General features: G+C 36.9%; 1 protein-coding gene across 7 annotated transcripts in view; it reads left to right on the plus strand.

Moving 5' to 3' along the window:
• The window catches only part of LOC109031053 (uncharacterized), a 53,245-nt gene extending 31,206 nt beyond the window's left edge, over positions 1–22,039 (plus strand). For 3 of the 7 annotated variants that reach the window (XM_072298107.1, XM_019042340.2, XM_072298108.1), the window contains 10 exons: positions 699–1,136; positions 5,439–5,546; positions 6,728–7,186; positions 8,714–8,845; positions 9,896–9,988; positions 11,578–12,012; positions 13,505–13,579; positions 14,740–15,174; positions 15,801–15,902; positions 18,594–22,039. In XM_072298107.1, the coding sequence (XP_072154208.1) occupies positions 699–1,136; positions 5,439–5,546; positions 6,728–7,186; positions 8,714–8,845; positions 9,896–9,988; positions 11,578–12,012; positions 13,505–13,579; positions 14,740–15,174; positions 15,801–15,902; positions 18,594–19,025 (2,709 nt within the window). In that variant the 3' untranslated portion in view covers positions 19,026–22,039. The remainder of the gene's footprint in view (positions 1–698; positions 1,137–5,438; positions 5,547–6,727; positions 7,187–8,713; positions 8,846–9,895; positions 9,989–11,577; positions 12,013–13,504; positions 13,580–14,739; positions 15,175–15,800; positions 15,903–18,593) is intronic. The other 4 variants (XR_011899514.1, XM_072298110.1, XM_072298109.1 and 1 more) reach the window with 4 other exon arrangements.
• Positions 22,040–22,296: the final 257 nt, after the last annotated feature.

Here is a 22,296-nt window from a genome sequence, read left to right on the forward strand (position 1 = left end):
TCATTGACCAAGTGGGGTCGGTTTTCAGCTCATGCAGCCCATACAATACCACTTCACTGTTTTCCATTTACTACTTCAGCTGTTTCACTCGGGAAGTAATCTGATGAAGGAAGATTTTATAGAGGATTGAATTTTTTGTTTCGATGTATTATAATTACCATTGCAAGTGACCCGTATTTTACTGCCTTTCAATGACTTTTAAGTGGATCTTGTGTGTTTTTGGAAAACTAATCTGCCCCATTAAACTGCATCAATGCCAAACATGCTGTTACAGCAACAATGCTCATCTGAAATATCCAGAGATTGATGGAATAGAACCTGAAGCAGAATGTATGTAACGATCAGTCATGGGGAGAATCAAATCTTTTTCATTTACTTTAGCTATTATTGTTCTCTCTGTTAAGAGGAAATCAAATCAACACGCTGCTTTGAGTTGATTTTGCTTTTATTTTCACTAGGCCTTGAATTATACAAAAATGAATTCTCTAGAATGTCTAAAGGTACACTTGAAAAAATTGTGATGCCCTCTGAGCTTCTCCATATCAACATAGAGCATTCGATGATGACAAATGTATTTGGCAAGAATGGATACAGCAAGTTAGATTGTCTTGATTTTCTGGCCCTGACATTTGCAAGTTTTAGTTCGATTGCCCTCCTTTAGACTAGACCTGTTGAAAGTTCATTCTTCTGTCCACCAGGTCATATTCACTTGTGCCCGAAACAACTTTTACTTCGGTCATCCTTCTACTAAAGCACCTGAGCTGCTAGCTCTGCAGAAGTCCATGCTAAATCAGGGATCCCTTGGATTCCCACTAGCGGACCCTCAGATCAACGATCTTTGTGCTGTGAAAGTGGAGCAGGACTGGTGTCGAGGTCGTATCACGCATCTGACACATGAGTTGACACCTGAAGTGACCGTCTTTCTTATTGATTACGGAGATCTCATTGTTTTTACGGTTGACAAGCTGAAGGTGTTGCCTGTTGATCTTGAAACGCCCAGTGGGTTTGTGTCCAAATTTGAAATCGCCGGTGATAAAAAAGTTGAACTGTTTAAAAAAATCAAGGTCAAGCCAGTCAAGCGTTCGGATAAGTCTGATTGTTGGATTCTAGCTGTTCAAGAAGACGCCTCTGGGCCTGTAAGCTAAATTTTATTCTTGTTCTGGTGGTTTATTGCTCTCGGGCTTCTGTGCATGATCAGCGGATTTCAACCATTTCGTTGCTTATCGTAGATTTATCTTGCTTATACTGTCAAGGAATCCATTGTGAATGGCCTCTTTGTGAAGGAGAAAAGCAAAGTTCAAAATCAATTCAGGAGAATGAACCGTGTTCAATATTTTGAGTAAAAAACCTCATAAAAACCTCTTCTCTGCTCCTATTTCTCCCTTATCCTGATTAATTGAAAGTTTGAATCTATTTCTCTCTGAGTGAATATGACAGAAGCCAGAAAGAGGTGCATATAATTATTAGGGAACTAATTTCTCTTTTATCTTCCACAAGATTATCAGCCATATTATCCATGCAAGTGCAGCACTTTATCTCTCTATCTCTGTCTAACACCATTTACTCGCTTTTCCTTTTTTCAATCCAAGCTTTTGATCAACGGCTCTCTCAGCCAAAGAAACAACATTCCTGTGGGCTTAGAACCAAAGCTGAGAACCAACTGCAATCCCTATTTCAAAACTTTCCTGTGCATTTCCATGGTCTTAGTTTGATTTAGAATAAAGATCTGCAGAGAAATCAACAAAAATGAGGAAGGGGGGATCCTTCACAGGGTTGATTTCATTCAGGATTAGGTATTAAATTTGTAGGCACAATTATTTTGACCGTTTAATATTTGTTTACTCTTTATTTTCGTTTGGAGTTTTTTTCTGGTCAGTATATGAGGTTTAAGAAAAGCTACGCACCAACTTTCTTGCCAAGAATCAGCTTTGAGTAGAAGTCCAATCCTGGATTCAATTCAAAATCTCAAATTGCGGAAGGTGCTGCCCATGTCTTAGTGTGTCCCCAATAACCAATATTGGACTGGACTCCCAAGCTTTTCTTTTTATGCGTAACTTTTCACACTTACGCAATTTTAAAAAAGATCATTGGAACATATGCTGTTCCTTCTTTTAAACAGCCATTTATCATGGGGAAAGTAATTATATCATGCTGGGAATACAAGTGACAAAAGAGAAGGTTTAACTTTGCGTGTGTCTTGCATGTAATGTGTACTTTCAGTCAAACTCCTTCAAGGCAAAAAGTTCACAATTTCGCAAGATCAAAACTTAAAAAACAGTGATTTAAAGGAACACAGTAGCACTGTGAAATGCTCAGAAAATGGGAATCAAATTCTAGATTTCCCACTTGACTTAAGTTTTTCGGGTTCTTGCCAGTAGCCCTGCTGCTTAGCTTGTGTCACTAACTTTCTTTATTTTGTGCCAACTTTCTATGGACTTTAAAATCGAGGTCTGTATGTATGCTCTTGCATGTTTTTGTTAGCTCCCATCTTTTCCTGTGCCAGCATCACTTTTTTGAGAAGAGTACATTTTTTCACTGGTCCTGGCGATCAATTCAATTAGATCATATAATCTAACCATTGACTCTCCAGGCAGTGACCATTGGTATCTGAACAGTCTGCCAAATACGAGGGCTGTCCCAAAAGAAACCGGACTTTTGTCATAGAAGGCGAACCGAGCGTCGTAATGAAGTTTTCTTGAGCTTGTTTGAAAGCTGATAAGCTACTGGAGATGCTTGTTTTTACAGAATTCAAAAATTCGTCTTGGTAAGGAAACTACACGCTTTGGAATAGAGGAAAGTCAAACTCGAGTTGCGATTTTTGTCTTTATTTCAAGAAAAATTTAGATACAACTTTAAAAAAAACCCAGGTTTTAAGTTAAAAACTTCGTTGCTCTCTTATTCAAATGCTTAAAAATAAGGAAATTAACATTTTAAGCAGCTTACCAAGTCATCACCTATCTCCTTCAAAATACTTGCCAGCTTTGTCGATGCATTTTTTCCACCGTTTCTTCAACTGGGAGAAACACTGTTGGAAATCCTCAGGTTTGAATCATCGAAATTCCTTCAAGGTGACCTGACCTGGCTCCGTGTGATTTTTTCGTGGTTCCACGACTTAGATCTACCTTGAAAGGTCGACGTTTTTAAACCATTCCAGAAATCCAAGAGAACACCTTGTAGGAATTGCAATCATTCAAATCTGAGGATTTCCAACACTGTTTCTCCCAATTGAAGAAACGGTGGCAAAAATGCATCGACAAAGCTGGCGAGTATTTTGAAGGGGATAGGTGATGACTTGGTAAGCTGCTTAAAATGTTAATTTCCTTATTTTTAAGCATTTGAATAAGAGAGCAACGAAGTTTTTAACTGAAAACCTGGGTTTTTTTTAAAGTTGTATCTAAATTTTTCTTGAAATAAAGACAAAAATCGCAACTCGAGTTTGACTTTCCTCTATTCCAAAGCGTGTAGTTTCCTTACCAAGACGAATTTTTGAATTCTGTAAAAACAAGCATCTCCAGTAGCTTATCAGCTTTCAAACAAGCTCAAGAAAACTTCATTACGACGCTCAGTTCGCCTTCTATGACAAAAGTCCGGTTTCTTTTGGGACAGCCCTCGTATACCTGGGGCAATTATTAGAAACAGCCAAGTAAGATTAATAATTCCACAACTTCCGGTTTTAATTTTGCATAACCAGTTAAAAAGACTGGAAAAGACATCAGAAAGTAACTAGTAAGTAAGACTAGTAAAGTAGTTAAGTACTGTGTGGTTTTAAAAAAGTAAATGTTGCTTGAACCTCTGCTCAATTTCTTGGCCTTAGCTTACCATAAATAAAAAAAAAAAAAATCTGATCAGCTCGTTTTTCAAAACAGGAGTGCCAAAGAAAAGAGGAAGAGACTTACTCCTTACGTTTGCGGGGTCTTGATTTCAGCTCATCTAGCTTTTGTGCATCATTAAAGAGGGCACAAGACAGAAAAAGAGGAAAGTGACATTAAAAGAATGCATTTCCTGGAAAATAGAAATTACCTCAATGTGCTTTTGCGCTCAAGAAAAGCTTCTTTCCCCTCGAAGGTGTTAATTTTTGAGTGGAGGAACAGCTCTCTTCAGCGAGTCTATCTTTCTTAATATTGACATACTACTGTAGATCCTACAATCTTGCGTTCTCTAGATTTATAAATATAAAAAGAAAACCAAAGATGCCTCACTGAAATGATAAAACAAAGACAAATTGAACTATGTGCCACTACAAACAAAAGTTTAAGAATTGTTCTCATGTTCAAATATTTTTTCTTAACCTTGAATTTTTGGGAGGAGAAAATTTATGATTATGTAGTTGAATGCTAAACTACCTCAACTCATTTTTTTCCAAATTGCAACTTGGTGTTTTCTATTAGACTGTCCAACTGAAGTCTGTGAAAGCGCCTAAAATTCATCCCTGCACAGTGCATGATGCTAGACCTCTAATGCACGTCTCGTCACTAGCAGCAGGCAGGGTTGTGGAAAAGTTATCTTCTTTAAGTTGTCCCTCGCTCTCCAGTACTTTCCTGTTAAAAATTCAATTGCAGTAACAGAGCCTTCGTATCCTCAAAAATTAGGATTTCACTTTGAAATTGTACTGATCTTACCGCAGAGAATAAAATGTTATTCAAGCGGCTGTATAAAAATTACGTTAGGCCTCTTAAGAAGGAGGAGAACTAGAAGCAGAGCTGAGTGTGTTGGTTTGGTTGTTTGTTTAAACTTATGGTTTGAAACTTAAAGGAATCAATTAGTTTTTTGAGAGGACATATCATTTTTAAAATTTTAGCTTTTTATCATGCCTCCTTCCTCCCCCCTGCCTTTCCAAAATTAAGGCAGGGGGCTTCTCATTCTCAACCATGCAACATTTGTTAGTAAGGATCTAGGGGTGTACCATAAGAAGGGGGGGGGGGCAAGGAAAAAAAGAAAAAAGAGGTGTTGGAACACTGAATAAACTCAGGAATTTAATAAAATATAAAATTTTGATTGGAAGAGAGTGAGGTAGACCAAGTAGATGCATAGAATTACATTTTACTCAACCAGATGCATTGCAGACTCACTCTCTTCCAATCAAGTTTTAATAGATGCAATATGCGCTCTTTCAAAATCTGAAACGTCAAAGGTTTTGGCTTGATTGTCATTTCCTGGGTCTGCAGTCCCGATTTTTACTCTCTTTCAATATCATATGCATCCTTATCTACTGCATATTACCACTCTGTAACTTTTGTTTACATACCTTATTTTAGAACTCTAAAGATAGGTAGGTCCTTACTCATGAGTGACGTTTAATTGTAGCTCTGCAATCAATACCCGAATTTTCAGCACTAAATTTTGACCAGCAAAAATTGATAAGGGATAATTTCTAACAGCTGTTCACAGAGAAAGCCGAATGTAATTTTTTTCACCTGCCATATCCTCATTTGTTGCAGAAGTCAAGTGATGAAAAACCCATGACGTCAGCTGAAGTGAAGACTTGTACCAGCTCCTTGCCTCCAGTATCCAGAACGTGTCCCTTACCCCAAGATCTTTACACTGAGGTATGTCCCCTCCCAGACATCTCCAGTTCTAGTGTTAAGAATTTTTACAGTTTTAATTAACTCTTTGGAAACCTCGATGCTTTTAACCAAAATAACCTTGGGACATGTCAACTGTCATCTCATGACACCTAACGCTTCCTGAAAGTAAGTTTCTGCTCATTTAATTGGAGCCAGAAATTTCATGAATGTTCTGAGCACGCTAAACACTATAAAATTATTTTTTAAAGCAGGGAGTAGAAAATTCCTTGGAAGACGCTTTCATTAGCAGGCACAAATTCCTCCTGTGGCCCATTACACTGCATGGCTAAAATAAATGTAACCAAAAAATTAGTACGGCCCAGTAATTTTGACAAAAATTAGCATAGTTGAACTGATACTGAATTAAATTTTACAGTAGTTCATCCTGTTTGCATTCTCTTCAAATTTAAGGTGTTTGCAGAGATAGCAGAAAAAACCTTACCTTCTCAATCTTTTCAAATCCATAAACGGCACCCAGTTATCTTAATTTCAATAAAAAAAAAACTAATACTATCAGCCAACTTACTTAGAGCTTACTCAAATAACTTGAAAATGTGTCCTGTCCTTTTGTCTTCGGACCTCTCAAAAGCTTTTATTCTCCTATTTGATGGAGGCAAAGATATTTCTAAGATGAAGCCTTAAGTTGGAAAGCGAAATAGTTTGAAAATGCTGACACGTTGAATTTACATTGGCTTAGGCATCACCCACATTGAGACTATGTACGGCAGGTGCTTTCTCGAGGGCAAATTTACTGTGTTATGCCTGTTGCAATGTCTATCAGCCTTGGCTGTGTACACAGTGCACCCGTGAGATATTTCTTGCTGGTTTAAACTCATATTACCGAAGCACAAAATATTAATTAGTGCTCATGAATGTTTACCAAATAATTCAGCGTACACCTGCTAGTTGCTAACATGCTAACTAAGTTAAAAGTCTTCTTGGAACAAACTGTATTATTGGTATCATTGAGTGTGAGCTGTGACATTTTATTTCAGTTTTCTCACCATCTGATCAATGTTTTTTTTTCTTTTCTCTCTGGAAATTTGATGTACCACTTGAATCCTCCATTTTTTTATTTTGAATTCTACTGTCCACAATCTATCCTATTGTTATTGAATTACATCTCAAAAATTCATCAAAGCCTCAATATTTTTGTCTCTCAGGTGTCTGTACTGTGTTTAGTAAGAGATGACACTTATTATGGTCAACCAGCCACCCTTCTGCGTGATACCAACTTACTTCATGAGGAGCTGCAGGCTCAGGCCGACAAGATCGATAACTTTTGCCTCATGAAAGATATTGCGGTAGGCAGTTTATGCTTAGTCAAGTATTCAGGTGACTGGTACCGTGCAGAGATTCTATCCATCGCACCTCTGAAGGTGCAATTGCTTGACTATGGAGATTGCATTTCATGTCCCGCTGAAAATCTCAGGGAAATACCCACGGAGCTCAAGCCAAGATCCAGGACCATCTTCAAGTTCAAACTTGCTGAGAATGCATCGAAGAAGTATTATAAGAAAAGCGTTTACAGTTGTTTGAAGATCAAACCTCTCCACTTTTCAGAAAAGGATAACAGTTGGGTTGTGGCTGTGGAAGGAGATCCCTGTCCACCAACTAGTTTGGTGAGTAGTTTCAAACTTCTAAAATTTAAACCGATCATCCTAAAAATGTTAACCATGTTTGTAGGAAAAGCGTCTCAATAGTCTGGAAAATGCTATCAAGCACTCATCATCATCTGTTCTTGCACAGTACCTGACTCATAACCAGTTGGCAGTGGAAAGAGGAAATAAAAAAAAAAAACTCACGACTCAGCGGACAGCTGCATTGTCTTCTGCTGGATGGAAGATATGGCAAGAGAAATTATTCCTGACAACATAACTAAATAGTGTTTGAGGTGTGCTTTTGTGATGGACAACTCGAACTGTTGGACGAGAGTACACCGAGAGGAATACTCAGAGAGAGGTGCAGACTGTAAAAGGTGCATAAACTCTTGAGGACATCAGGAATTTCATTAAGAACGGCATGGTGGTGTAAAAGGGAAAGTCTGAAAATGATCTGCAGTCTGGACATACAGGGTGCACGCAGGTTTCCAAGACGAAATTACATCCCAAAAGCCTACACAAGAAGTTAAGACTGTTAGAAGAATCCTAATCTCTATGCAAATAAAAAAATTAAGTAGGGATGGCAGTCACATTCTCGTATAGCAAATGAATGAGTCGATTGACGCTATCAAAAAGAATTAGGATTTATTCTTTTCTGATGAAAATCATCAGCAGAAACGACATGAAAAAAGTCGAGTAGAGCCCATCTTTTTTCCTCCATTTCCTTGTTTAACATTCATTTGAGCCTGAGACTTTTATGCAATCTTCCTTCTCCAAACATTTAATTTTGAAATCATCATAATATTAATCCCACCTGGGTATGAATGTTTTGCAATGTAAAGTCGTGTTTCAATGGTGACACTGTCTCCATCTACATCAAGTGTGGATTATGTTAATGTCTTGGCCAGTTAAAGAGAATTTTGAAGTATCTAAGTCACTTCTAAAATGTAGAATTCCTGTGGTAAATCAATATAAGGAGGTAAAATAACTATGTTGGCTACTTTCTGTCCTGTTAATTCTTATTGATCAATTCCAGTTCTATTATGTTGTTGCCACTCTACATTTCGATTTCTTCCAGCTATATCATGTTGCCAATCTACATTTGGACTACACTTGGCCATGAAGAACATTCCCGACTAATTTTAAGCACAACGTATGTGCCACAAGTCTCCTCATGCATATAAGTGTTTATGAGCCAGATACAGTAATTTCTTATTGCAAAGTGTAATCCAATTTAAAGTCAGATTTTTCCACCCAGATGGTAAAAAAATCTACACCACTGAAAAATGTATCCCCTCACCCAACCTTCTCTGTTGGAAAGTCACTTTCGAATTTGATCGTACAATCATGAGTTAAATATTTAATCGAGTTTTTGCAAAACTTATCAGGAAGCTCTATTAGCTTGAGAATGGAAGATCCAAAATGCACATGAATATTATCCGAATAAGGGGGTAAACAGTTGTCCGGAAGAGATCATGAGGAATCAAGGTGGTCTCTGGTGAGTGATATTGTTACCACAATAAAAGTGAGAAATGGAATTTGTTGCAGAACGACGTCACTGAGAAGAAACCATCTGTCCAACCAGGAACATCTCCAGTGAAGGCAAGCCCAAAATCTGACATTCCCGCACAAAATACTCCTCAAGATCAGTGCCCTGTAAAAGAAAACGTATCCTCCACGGTAAGCAAATTCTGACTCCTCATGCTCTGTGAGTCTCGAGAGGTTGATAGTAGTTTACCGTCTCTTGAATTCCTTGTCAAAAAACTTGAGGTGTTGAAGTCTGTCATTCTCCTTTTCAATGCTCAATGGAATCTCATTTATCTTACAAAAATGTAAAGAGATGAAGAAAAAAGGAATGCTATCCTTCAACCTCTAGGCACCAAGTGCTTACTGTCCCACTGAACTGGTGTAAAGGGTGAAAGAAATTCAGATATGTAGTAATTTATTCGTGCATAATGTCCGGAAAGTTGAATAGTCTTTCAAGTTTCTTGGAGGTACCCAATATTGCAATTATCTCTATCAGTTTGTCCCCCACGATTCAACCAGAATTTTAAGATTGCTCCAAAATTTTGAAAGAAAACGTTGAGAAAAGACAGTTAAATAGTTCTATGAAAAGCCAAACTGAGAAGTAACTTGCATTTTTTAATACATTCAGTGTCTATCCCTTTTTTGTGTGTCTTGGGTGTTGGTGTTCTATATGCGGGCTATCTGAACTGTCTCTTTGGCCAGTTGGGTTCAGTCCTGATCAAATCAGACACTGAAGAGTCCACTCCATTTCTTTCTCCTTTTCTGTTTCATGGGAAGCTCAGGTGTATTTTTTCACCTAATTAATGTCACCTGCAAGTTTAAAGCACTATTTTTCTCAAAGTTAACTGTATGAACAAAATTAAGTTTAAAACACTTCATGAGATTATTAAAATGAATTTTAGAATACCTATCACATTCATTTATTCATCCCCCATTGTAGATCACTCTCCTACGAGCAGAGAACGAGTTTGTTCGCCATGCAGAACTCCAGTCTGCAGGCTCAGAGACGCAATTACATACTTTTCATTAAAATGAATAATGAATTGGAATTCAGCCCTCCACCAAAATTGGCTGAGCCAGCCATCGCAAAATTGTCAAAGTTTTAGCATTGTGCAGATAATGTGTAAAAATTGACCATGGCATTCTTCCAAGAAGAGGAATGCCCCCAAACTTTAGGAACTCATCAAGTCTTGTCTGTTGCAGGCATCAAACAAGCATTCAGTGGAAAAATCACCAGTGGAAGTAACCCAAACACAGAAGCCTACCTGTCCCATTGACAGGAACTCATTCACAGAAGTAAGCAGTTTGTCCATTTATGGCCTCAGTTATTGCTGCATATGCGACAATAACTGAGGCCAGTGTCAGGGAAGATTTTTTAAGAACTGAATAGCGGCTCTAAAGCAGATGATAAATGGGAAAATAGACACACAAAATTCATTGCTGGAAGGGTATTAATGTAGGCTTGGAACCTAAACCCTCATGAAACTGTTAAGCAAGACAGGCGTGATGGTCAGTCCCTAAATCTTCCAGAAACTGTCAGAAAATGGTTCGCAGTATCTCATCAGAGAAAATAATAAATTAGAAGTTTGCAAGTTTTGTTCCACAACTGTAAACAAGCAACATATTTGTATCAAGTGAATTTTAGAGTGTTGGCAATTAAGCTCTCAGTTGTTAAAAAAGCGGCCAACATAATTTAACGGTTCATTGCATTGGACTCAATTGACACTCATTCTTCTTATTTAGTTTTCAGTTCAACCAAAGCATTATTCAATGAAGATTTTTCTTAATTAAAGCACAAGCCATTTATGACCAAAGTTCAAGCTTTTACTTATTTAAGAAATAAGGAGTTTGCTACCTGACGTAGATCTTTTGATAATTTTGGTTTTTTTTCCCCCCTTTCTTATCAATGCAATTGTAAAATACCAGGCCATGGACCAAGAGAATAAATAAGGACCCCCAACTCCGGTTAGCGCTGACATCAGCGCTCCCTGGCAGAGGGTGTAGTGAACTAAACCGATGATTGGGTCTTCCTGTTTATATTTCCATGCACCACCTATTTAGGCTTATCACTCAGTAGTGCTCATAGAAGTTTCTAGATCCTCGTATCCTCGTGGTCGCCCTGCAGTTTTGAAGAGTTTAGTGTGAAAAGTTTCCCATTTTCATTTCAATCTTCGTCAGTCTTCGTGTACATAAACTGGTATTAATGTGAAGTGTTGGAAGTGTTATTTCTAACCGTTTTACTCAGCAGCAACTGCTGTTGAGAAAGCCAAAGGAAGTGTGTATGTAGTGTGCAGCAGGAATCAGGATTGTACTTTTAGCCGAAGGCGCCTCTCTGTTAAGTGAAATCTTTTTAGTGAGAAATAGTGTTGTACTGATAAAAATCAACTGAGTGTCACAAAATCAAAGATACTTGACTTCAAGCATTACCTTTAATTTGATTATTAGCAAGTCTCTTTGATTCTGCGTCAGAAGTTGACTGAATCATCTTTGCTCGTGTTTTGATAAGATACTTCAAATCAAAGTCTTTCGCATTGACCTCTGCCGAAGGTATGTATCTATACAATTTCATTAGTTTGCGAAAGTAAAATGTATTAAAGTATCTACACAAATAAATAAATCATAGATAAACAAAGAACATTGCATGGAATAACATACTATAGAGGTACGATCGTGGACCGCTGCGGCGTTAGTTCACCGCACCCTCTGCCAGGTTCGCTGCGAGCGCGCGTTAACGGTTTTTAACACAGGGTAGCATAGGGAGTTGGGAGTCCTTATTTATTCTATTGGTCCATGACCAGGCACCATTTTTTCGGGAAAAAAGTATCATAGAAATTTAAAAATACAACCTTGTGTACAATGAAAACGCTTACTTTGCTTCTTTGCAGGTAACCGTTACATCTGTTCAGAAAGCCAAAAGTGGTGTGTTCTTTGGACGACCTTCTAGTTGTGAGGAAGAAATGATTGAACTTCTGAAAGTCCTTCATTCAGTCGGAAAAAACTGTGCAGTACTCGAAAAGCCTGCAATCGGCGATATTTGTTTTGCCTTGTATGAAGAGCTATGGTATCGTGGTAGAATCATAGCTGTGGACAAACAGGTCCGGACTGTGGAGCTCATTGATTATGGAGATGTAATTACCATACCCTTTGATTACGTGGGTGTGATATCTGATGACCTTAAGAGCAAACCTATCACGTGCTTCAAGTGGCGATTCGTTGATGGAACTTCACCAGATCTATTTCCAAAGTGTGCGGATGAGAAGATAATTTTGAAACCAGTCCAGTATGATGAAGAACTAGGTGGATGGATCATGACAGTCAATGTGAGTGAAAATATTTCCAATACCCCTCTGGGATATTTTTCTTTTCGAAACCAAGATTACAATATATTTAAAAAATAGAAGAAAAAACTGTCACGAATTTAATGAGAATTGATAATCAATGTCTTCGCACAGTCTGACAATGGCTCAAAAACTTTCCTACATTGTTTTTTACTCAGGTAACTGAAGAGAATGGGCCAAGAATGTTAAGAATGCCCATTCCTTGCCTCTTCAAGGAACTGTTAAAAGCAGGCGTGCTGAAAATGCCCCCTGTAAATTCTAAAGCAAGGAGTGTCTTGACCCCCTCTCTTCTTTGTTTTCTCCTTTTAATTTTGTATTCTTTTATTTCTTCTTTTGTTTCTCAATACACACCAACTCTCAGCATTAGTCACTGAAAAATTAAAGTTTTCTTCAACACAATAACTGCTACGGCATATTGGTGGTATGTCCCATTGTGCCATGCTGGTCCGACAAGACCAGTGCTCACAAAAGACACTCATAAATTATTGCCACTGAGTGGAGAGACCACTATATGATTGCATACCTCAATTTCACGTCACACCGGCCTCTAAGAGATAGCGCTACTGCTGTCTTAGAGGGATAGTAGTTTTACTTGCCAGTTTTTTGCGCCGTGCGATTTTTGTGCCCTGATTTTTAAGGCAAACCGTGTACTGTGCCACTGCTGAACAACCACTGCTGGTCTGTAGGGACCAGCAAGGTAGTAAACGTGTTTACACAGGGTGTCCAGAAGTTAACGTACTTAACTTTAAGGACAGTGGCGTGGCATGCTTTGCGATATATCGATTGTCAGACCATTTAAACCTATGGAAAAGGATCTATAAACAGGGTGTTCGCAGCGAACACCTTAATAATGGATCCTTTACCATAGGTTTAAATGGCAGAACAATTGATAAATCGCAAATCACGCCACGCCACTGTTTCAGGATCAATTTTTCGGCTCAAAATATGAATTTTTTTCCTACACACGTATGCTGGAAAACCCTTTATAAATGAGCTATGCGCTTACAAAGTATCCATTTTTTTTCTTTCAAATTAATGTAACTCCTCGTCAGTTAGTCGTACATGTATACATACATGTTTATGATTCCGAGTTCCAATAATTTTTTCAAGAACTGTTAAAAGAGTCTGCGTTCTTTTAATCTTTTTGCCTTTAATTTTTCAGCCTCAGGGTTGTATGTTACGATTATGCTTTCTGACTTTTTCTCATGATTTTATCATGTTAGATCAACTTTCGGATTGCAGTATATCGATGTTGAAACTTAAAAAATATTAATCTTCATTGCAACGTTTTTAAAAACAGATTATGCTCAAAAAGTTTAAAGCAAATAACCAACGAAAATGATAATAAGCTCCAACTGTGTGCATGGAGAATTTCAACATGGTTGATGATTCTTTTTATCCCTCCTGAAGCCTCTCTCAGGTTTGTTAACTATTCGATTGTTTTTAATTTTTTTAAAACTCATTCCTTTTTCAGATGGAAAGCTCCTCTGTCCAACCGCCGTCTGTAACTATCAAGGTTCCTCCCATCCCAGCAGATGAGTTCACATCGGTAAGTTCCTTTTTCTACTCTCAAATTACTTTTATTTTCTACTAATTGGTAATATACATATGTGTTTGATCATTTACATCACTGAGATAATGACCTTCATTATTTTTTCTAATCAACGGTTGTTAGTTTGAAATTTTTTGTCGTATCTTGAACAGCGAAACTTAGGATGAGTTTATGGGAACTAGAACAGAAAATCTTTTATCATCAAAATGAAGTCAAATAGATCATATGTAACCTTTAGCACCTCAAAAACAGCAATTGGAAAGGAAGTAGCAAAATTAGATGCTTTACTAAATTGCATGAAGACACGGAAGTGTATATAATCGAGGGTTGCAAATTTGGTGTGAACAAGCATTTTGTTCCTAAAGGTTGGTGTTCAGAACCCTAAGTGCTTCAGTCTTTGCATGATGAGTTTTTTTTTTTTAACATGTTGACTGCCTTGGTATTTTTGGTGCTCAGTCTCACCGTATCAGCCGAGACTGTAGGGGCTGGAAGTTATACAAGCTGTAGTTAACTATCTTCTCAGGGTTGCCGGCGGTCAGGAAATCTTGGAAAGTCAGCAGGGTGGCCAAAAATCTGGAAATCCGGGAATCTGTAAGGACCGGGAAAAATGATGGAATTTAAGGGAAATTTGACAGTAAGTCAGGGAACTTTAATCCGATTACGTTGTTCGTGTTGCTGATGCGGCTGTGATGAGCTCTAGGCTAGAGGGAGCTCTAGTGCATTTCAAGTGAAATATTTGTTGATAGTCTCACCTGATTTCTGCTACTCACGTTGCTATCGGCAAACAGGGCGTTGTGAAATGGGTTTAGTCGTTTTTTGCCTCTCAGTACTACACGCAATCCCGGCTGCCTATCTATCGGCTCACCAAGAAAATCCTAATGCACGGTATATATTGTAAATTGTATTATACTGCCATGCTAAGGATAAATGCCGTATGAACACTTAACAGTTGCCGAATTCTCTCCAATGAGATGCTAATTTTTGAGGAGAGTCTAACGGTCGAAGGTTTTTTCTCCATGCTTTGTTTCTCCGTGTGTCGTTCTTTGTGACATAACCTCAATACTTCTTCAAGTTCTTCAAGAAATTATTTATAGTTTCTTAAAATTTTCAATTTTTTACAATGCACAATAAACAAACACAAATTGTCTGCCTTGCAGGTGACCACCACATCTATAGAAAGGGCTGAAGATGGTATTTTCTTTGGGCAACCGTCTAGTCATGATGCAGATATGGTGAAACTTTCTCAAATCCTCCAAAGAGTCGGACAAACTTGCGAAGAACTCATCAATCCTGCAATTGGTGATCTTTGTTTTGCCTTCTACGAACAAGAGTGGTATCGTGGTAGAATCGTAGCTGTGGATGAGAAGGTCCGCACTGTGCAGCTTATTGACTATGGGGATGAAGTTTCTCTACCTGCGGACTGTGTAGGCATCATTCCTGATGACCTCAAGAATAAGCCTGTCTACTGCTTCAAATGGCGGTTTGTGGATGGAACGTCACCAGACTTATTTCCAAAAAAATTCCTTGCATCTGTAGCCCTGAAACCAGTTCAGTATGATGAAGAATTTAACGGTTGGATTATGGCAGCTAATGTGAGTCCGAATTTTTCCATCTCAGTTGGAGTGTACCTTTATTTTTTAAACTAATGATCACATTAAAATGAAGTGACAGTAGCTTAGCAAGGAAACAGTATACTTAAATACCACATTAATAGTGTTATGGGACTACTAGTCAGTATATTTTCCAGTGGACTTGATAGAATTTATGGTATCATAATTTTCATAAACCTTCTTTACCTAAGGCAAAACCTTAATTTCAAGAGAGCAATATCAAGCGGAGAATGAATCTGTTTCAATTATTATCAGAATATGAATCAAAGAGACCAAATTTTTGTTCAGTTCACTGAGGTTACTTTGTGAGCAAATTTTAGTTTTGCGCTCAGGAGCTAGTTTCGTGGTTATTGCGCAATGCATTTCTTGTCAAGACGTGTGAGTTGATTTCAGTGTGAATCCGTAGGCGAACAAAGACATGGCAATCAGTAGAACTTTTTTGCTGTGATTCTTAATCTAGCAGTGAATAGTGACTTGGTGAAGCCTCAGAAATAGTAAAACTTTTTTGGCTTGATATTATCTTATTTTTATGCGCATGTCATTTCTTTATCCAGTTTCAAGCACTAATAGTTTCTTGTGATCTTGTTTCTTTTTCCGGTTCCTGTCAGGAAGGCTGTGATAGCGAGATCCCCATCCTCGAAACAAAGTTAGGGCTATCGTGTCTGGATGGAGGAAGAGTATGTCCCTTGCCTTCTGATAAATACACCACTGTAAGTATACAACCTATTGAACTTTAAAGCTTTATACAGAACGCAATTTTTGGATCATTTAGTATTCTCCCATACTTGACCACTCAAATAAGCAGAAACATTTAATCAACTGTCACTTATTTAGTACCTACAATTTTTATTGATATTGATTTTATTCCCTTATCTAATTCTTTAAAGATCTTCAACTGCTACTGACCACTATTGTAGCTAAAGAAAATCCTTTTAGATAACAGCAATGTTCATTAAGTTAATGTACAGTAGAAACCGCATATCGACGGTGAAAGTACCAAACCACGTATCTCCTTTGCGGTGTTTAAAAATCTACGCTCGCATTTTATTTTTTTGAAGTAGACCAAATCAATATCATTCCTTGAAATTTTCACAGAATTTTCTCCGCACGATGAGGAAAAATCACAAAAATTTTCAAGACTGGACGTTCAGTAGTTTTTCATTTAAAAAATAAAGTATGACAGGAAGTCTACGACGTCGCAAACCGAGATACGTGGTTTGGTAGTTTCACCGTCGATATAACAGAACGCATCAGGATTGGCCGAATGTTACGTTATAAGCAGGATTCTGGTACAAGCGGTTTTTGCGTAAATATTGAGTTCTATGAGGCAACAGCGCGGCCCGCGCCTCTCCGCAATAACTGGGTCTGTCTGGTCCGTCTTCATGCCGCATTGTGACAGCTAAATACCCAATTTCTCGGGATCGATTTGAATTTTATCGCGAGCAGTACTTATTTTTGTGATAATCGGAAGAAATAATTCCGTTCTTATCAAATACAAAACTGTAAAACTAATCCATGCAACAAGCTGTCATTTTTTTTTAAACTGACGTGAAATAATGTTCATAAATTTTGGGTGAATACTGCAATGATGGACAATTAAAATCTCTCAGGGGTCATCGATATTGTTTACATCGCGTGCCTAGGATGCAGCGTCGGCGTTTGCGATTTCACGCATGACGTGAACATAATAGCCAATCAAACAAAAATGCACCTGCTATGTCATCCCATGTCAACAGAACAACCATGCAGATGGCCAATCAACCATGCATCGCTGGCTCGTTAACATAACCTTTGACCTTCTGCTTATCTGAGAAGATTGGAGTTCATGATCAAAGACATTCAGATGGAGCGCTTAAAAAGTTTGAATTTCAAATGTAGGGCGAGAACTAAATAAAATTGCACAAATAAAGTATTCTAGGTTGATTTTTGCCCAAATTCACTTACCCACATATATTTTTTATTATTAGGTTATTTTTGGTTTGTCATCGACCGATTAATTTCACTTGGGAATAACGGTCACCCAGGACTGTAACGGCCTGTTTGAACCGGCAGGACCACCATGAGCAGAAGGAAAACTAACTTTATTTGAGATCCTTGCTTGTTACCGAGCCAAAATAGGTGTATTTTACCGAGTCACCGCCCCAACTTTCCTAATATATTCGTTTGAGGCATTTAAAACACGTTTAGAAGAAGAAATGTGGTAAAACAAGAGGACAAGTTCCAATGAAATTTTCGTTTCCTGCCCATGGATTCCGGCGCTCATTTACACACTCACACAAGCGCCCAGCGCCAGACCTGGCTTCACTTTATCCCTGTGCGTTTAGATACGAACACTCGCCTTTGTGTCTTTGTTTGCAATTAACTCGTGTTATTTATTCTCTCGAAACTCGGCACAGAATTTTTTCGGGATAATCTCGTTTATATCGGAATTTTTTCGATTTGGGACCAAAATTCTTTCCGCCATAAGCGGGTTTCCGATATAAGCGTTTCCGATGTATGCGAGATTATTTTACATTGTTCTTTTGGGCAAAAAAACGGGACTGCGCGAATATTACAGTATAAGCGAGATTCTGTTATAACATGTGTCGTTATAAGCGGTTTCTACTGTAATTAATTAAATGGTCTATCTTCATCAAATTTTGTAAGTGTTTTTATTTAGTTTAGGAGAGTCCCAAACGTAAGGGAAAAGCTGGCAAAGTAAGAGAATTAAAAAAAACTTGTGAAGTATGAGAATTTTGCAAGAGGTCAGGGAATTTTTTCTTTTTTAGAGGAGACTGCATCAAGAGGACACTTTTGTCGACCGTGTATTATCATTGCCAAACATATGAAAATATTCGCCATGGTATTCTCAATGGAGAAGATCATGCTCAAGCGTCTCAGTATTTGCCAGGTCTGGCGACATGTCTCTAGTCTTATATGAATGCAGCAGTGCTAAGTTCACATTCTCAAAAGTAGCCAAGCTATTTCTTTTCTTTTATAAAGTCAGGAAATTTTGTCAAAATCAGTCGGGGAAGTTTTTTTTTGAAAAGTAATGGAACTTTTATGTCCTAGTGCATATTTATGTCAGTGCATTTGCCAGCCTATCCAGGTAGGATTCAAGACAGTCAAATACGGTTCCCTAGCAATTCTTTATCAGTTTTCCCAAAACATTGCTATGGTTTTGGCTTGGTGAGAGTATATTCAACAAAACCACTTCTAATCGAAGTTTTGGCATGTGAGTCCTGCCCTCTGTTTAACTTGCACACTGGTCCAATATGTGACTGCTTTTTTCAAGTGCTGTTATATTATACATTTAATATGATTCCGTATCGATGTATTTGATACTGTCTCCATAAAAGAATTACTAAACAAGATCTTGTAACATTCTAAATGCACAAAAATATTTTTTTTCCTTCTTACAGGTGATTATTACTTGTCCAGTACGGCAAAACGTATTCTATTGTCAAAATCAGGAGCTTGAAGATGAAATGGCTGCTGCGGATAAGATTGTTCAGTCAGAAGGCCACAACGCTGTGGAACTAAAAAATGGAAAACAAAATGATTTTTGTCTTGTACAATATCTCAGTAGGTGGTGGCGCGCGAAAATTTTAAGTATTGAGCCGGACCCAATTTTGCAATTAATTGATGTTGGGGATGTCATCAAAGCTTCTGTTAAAGAATTAAAGAAGTTAGGTCCAAAATTACTTGCCTATCCCTGCTTTTCTATCAAAATTATGTTTTCAAAGAAAACTTCACCAATACATTTCAACAAAAATGTCGAAGAATGCATCGCAGTTAAACCTGTGAAATTCTCAGAAGAATACAATTGTTGGATTGTTGAAGTGGATAGGTGATGACTTCTTCTAGGTACAATCTTTCAAAACAGGTGTTAGAAATTTCCTGATTCTCTCTTATTTATCCATTTGAACTTCACAGCGTTACAAATTAATCATGTCTGAATATTTAAAAGCAACATTTTTGTGACCTCCAAAACAAATTGGATTGCATTTTGCAAAAAGGAACCACTAGCATTGCAATGTTACCAAGATTGTGCAACTTCTTTTGTCTTGGAGGAAAAACCCGATTATCCATTAATAGTTTCTATTTTACTCGCTAAAAACTGTAAATTTAAGACAAAAATTACCATCTAAATTTTATAGTTTTTCACGATTTCCGCAATTTTATCGCAAAAGATGAAGTTGCACAATCTTAGCATCATTGCAATGCTAGTGGTTCCTTTTTGCAAAATGCAATCCAATTATAGATTTCTAACATAGCTGTTTGGCTGAGTAAAATTAAGGCATGCTGTGGACACTCTAAAAAATAATTTACATTCCTCATTTCATTCACTGAAGGAATGATGGCCCTAGCTTTTTTTCCCTAGTGATCAATTGGAACTTAATTTTTTCAAAAATGTTGCGCAGCTCTCTGTTTCTGAGTCAAGGATTTAAATTTGAATTTTACTTACGTTTACCTAATTAAGTACGAGTGAAGTTTCTGGACAGTTTGGAACTATCCTCCATGAATTTGTTAGAAATTTTGATTCATCGTTCAATCTAGTGTATCTGATCAGTTCATAAGACAATACCCTCAAGTTTTTTAAGAAATTTATGTACTAGTTTTAGAAGCTGTACGGTGTATGCTTTGCATTTTTGTTGGATGTACTGAAAAGAAGCTGACTGATGTATCCTTTTATCGAAGAGTCCAGTTTAGCACCTAATTTATAGCTGTATTATTTCTACTCCCTGCAAAACTCTTGAGGGTTTAACATGTTACAGTAGAAGGAAATAATCGATTGTCTTTTTGTCAGAAATATATTGTTAATATCTCTTTAGTGAAAATGCACTTTAAATAACTGTATGTATGTATTTAGATACAAATTAACGGTTTTAAAGAAATTTAGCTAACGATATCATCTCATTTTCGAGCTGTAAAATTGATTAGGTAACCTAATTCAGCTATCAATTAATTAATAGACATAGGTCGTGATCCTCAGCCAAAGTATCATCATGTCTTTGCATCCTGCAAAAACACGTCTCCTTAGCTGATTGTTCCATGTTCACAACCTGTGTCTGTTGATCAGTGCATCTGTGGCTTATTGCTTCTGTTCATTGTAATTAATAAGTACAAAAATTTCTTCCAGATTTTAACTTGTTGCAATTTTCCAAAACTGCAGACTTAAACTCTAATTTCGTCTCTCTGATTAGTTTTCAAATAACAGCTATAGAAGAATCACATAGGTTATCAAAGGTGGGCTCTGACAATTGAAGTCCCCAAAAGTTAGTTTTTATTTTTTGACAATTGTGAAACAGAATAATTTGTAAATTAATGAGATATTATTTTTGTATTTTTTCCACCCATATTGTCTATTTCTAGGTTTTCACAAATTTTAATTTTGTGATAATATTTTTAGTTTCCCTTTCTCTTGTGTATAGCTTATCTCTGTTTTCATTGTTATTTTTTAGTTTACGGACTGAATCTGGAGCTTTTATGTATGTTTAAAATGTGTAAAGTTTCTTGTTTGACTCTAAGTTTTTTATAATTTAGCCTTTGAAATTTTTTTATACATTTTGTCCTATCATTATCATAAATGCCTAAGTAAGAGTGGAGATCATATCTATGAAATACATTTGCACCCAAAAAAGGAAGAACCAGGCGCGTTTGCTAAAATTTTGACAATCTTGTCATCATATTGCATTTTCAATGATAGAATCATACCCACGTAGAACATTGATATCAAGAATCCTCTCTCTGCCAAAGACATGTGTAGCAGTAGCACAAGAAAGATTCCACCACTGTCAAATGATCCAGAAGATTGCAAGGTTAAAAATTTCATGGACCTCTCAAGTTTGCACAATGGACTGCTAAAATTAACTTCCAACATGCACATCATCCCACTGTGCAAATAAAAGGGAAGATTGAAGCTCAAAAATTTCTACCGGGTGAATTTTAATAATCGAATTTATGTTTTTTTCAGTTTATTAAGGTATCTCATGACTACCATGATTTATAAAAAAATGACACAATATTAAGTCGGAACCTTGAAGCTAGTTCACCTAAAGATGTAAAAGAGTTTTTTCATTGTTTCGTTTTTTTCTGAAACTGTGTGGTGTGATTCTATAAATTAAATTAATTTCCTGAAAATTTACTAGTTTGTTTTAGGTGAATATCAACTGACACCTAAAGTGAATTTTTGATGCTTATGAACACCTTGTTTGATGAGTCATCAAACAAGTTAAGTGCGCCAAGAGATCAGTTTTGCTTTCAATTTCTATTAAAAGAAATGTAAAAACGGCAACTCTTAGCAATCTTTTATTCCCTATTTTTCTTGCGTCTCCTTGGGTTATCATATATTTAAACCAAAATAATTTAACTGGTGAAATCGTTCTTTGATTGATGGAATCGACTGTTGAATCCATATCAAGATGGATGGTGTTACCTTTAATTTGGGGTTTATGAGGGAGATTTTATCAATGTGGATAGCCTAAATGCGTTGCAGACTGAGGAAATATGTCAACAATGAAAAGCCAAAATATATTTGATAACCCAAATTTTGTTTATGTCTACTTTTTATTCCCTTGAAGTCGCAAATTTTCAGTTTTTGACAATATTTTAAATAATTTTCAATATTTCAAAAGTAAGAGGTTGATTTTGTCTTTCGTCAAGCTCCAAACTAGAAGTTACTTTCTATAATCATTTTCATGATTCATATCGAGTAATTCTAGGAAATAGTGTATTCCTGAAATGATCTGAATTTCATTCCGAAGTGCATTACTCTAATTTCATACCAGAGAAATGATTTTCTGTTAATTATGTTTATATTTTGTTTCCTTATGAAATTATAATCTCACTTTTTTAAAAAAAAGTATCATCTTGTTTCAAGTTAATGCAATCTCCCTGTCTGCTCTCATCTCATTTCGGGATTTCAGTGGTCATTAAAGTTATAACAGATAAGCTATTTAATATAGCTGTTTAATACCAATGAGTCAACACTTGATTTGGATTTTGTATCAAATAAAGTCATCGCAACTTAAATCATATACCAGTTATTAATAGGTAATTAAAGCCGTATCTTTTATTTTAAAACTTGTATTGTTTCTTATAGGATTGTGAACAAGTCTTTTA

This window comes from Bemisia tabaci, chromosome 3 (genome assembly GCF_918797505.1).
Source record: "Bemisia tabaci chromosome 3, PGI_BMITA_v3".
NCBI lineage: Eukaryota > Metazoa > Arthropoda > Insecta > Hemiptera > Aleyrodidae > Bemisia > Bemisia tabaci.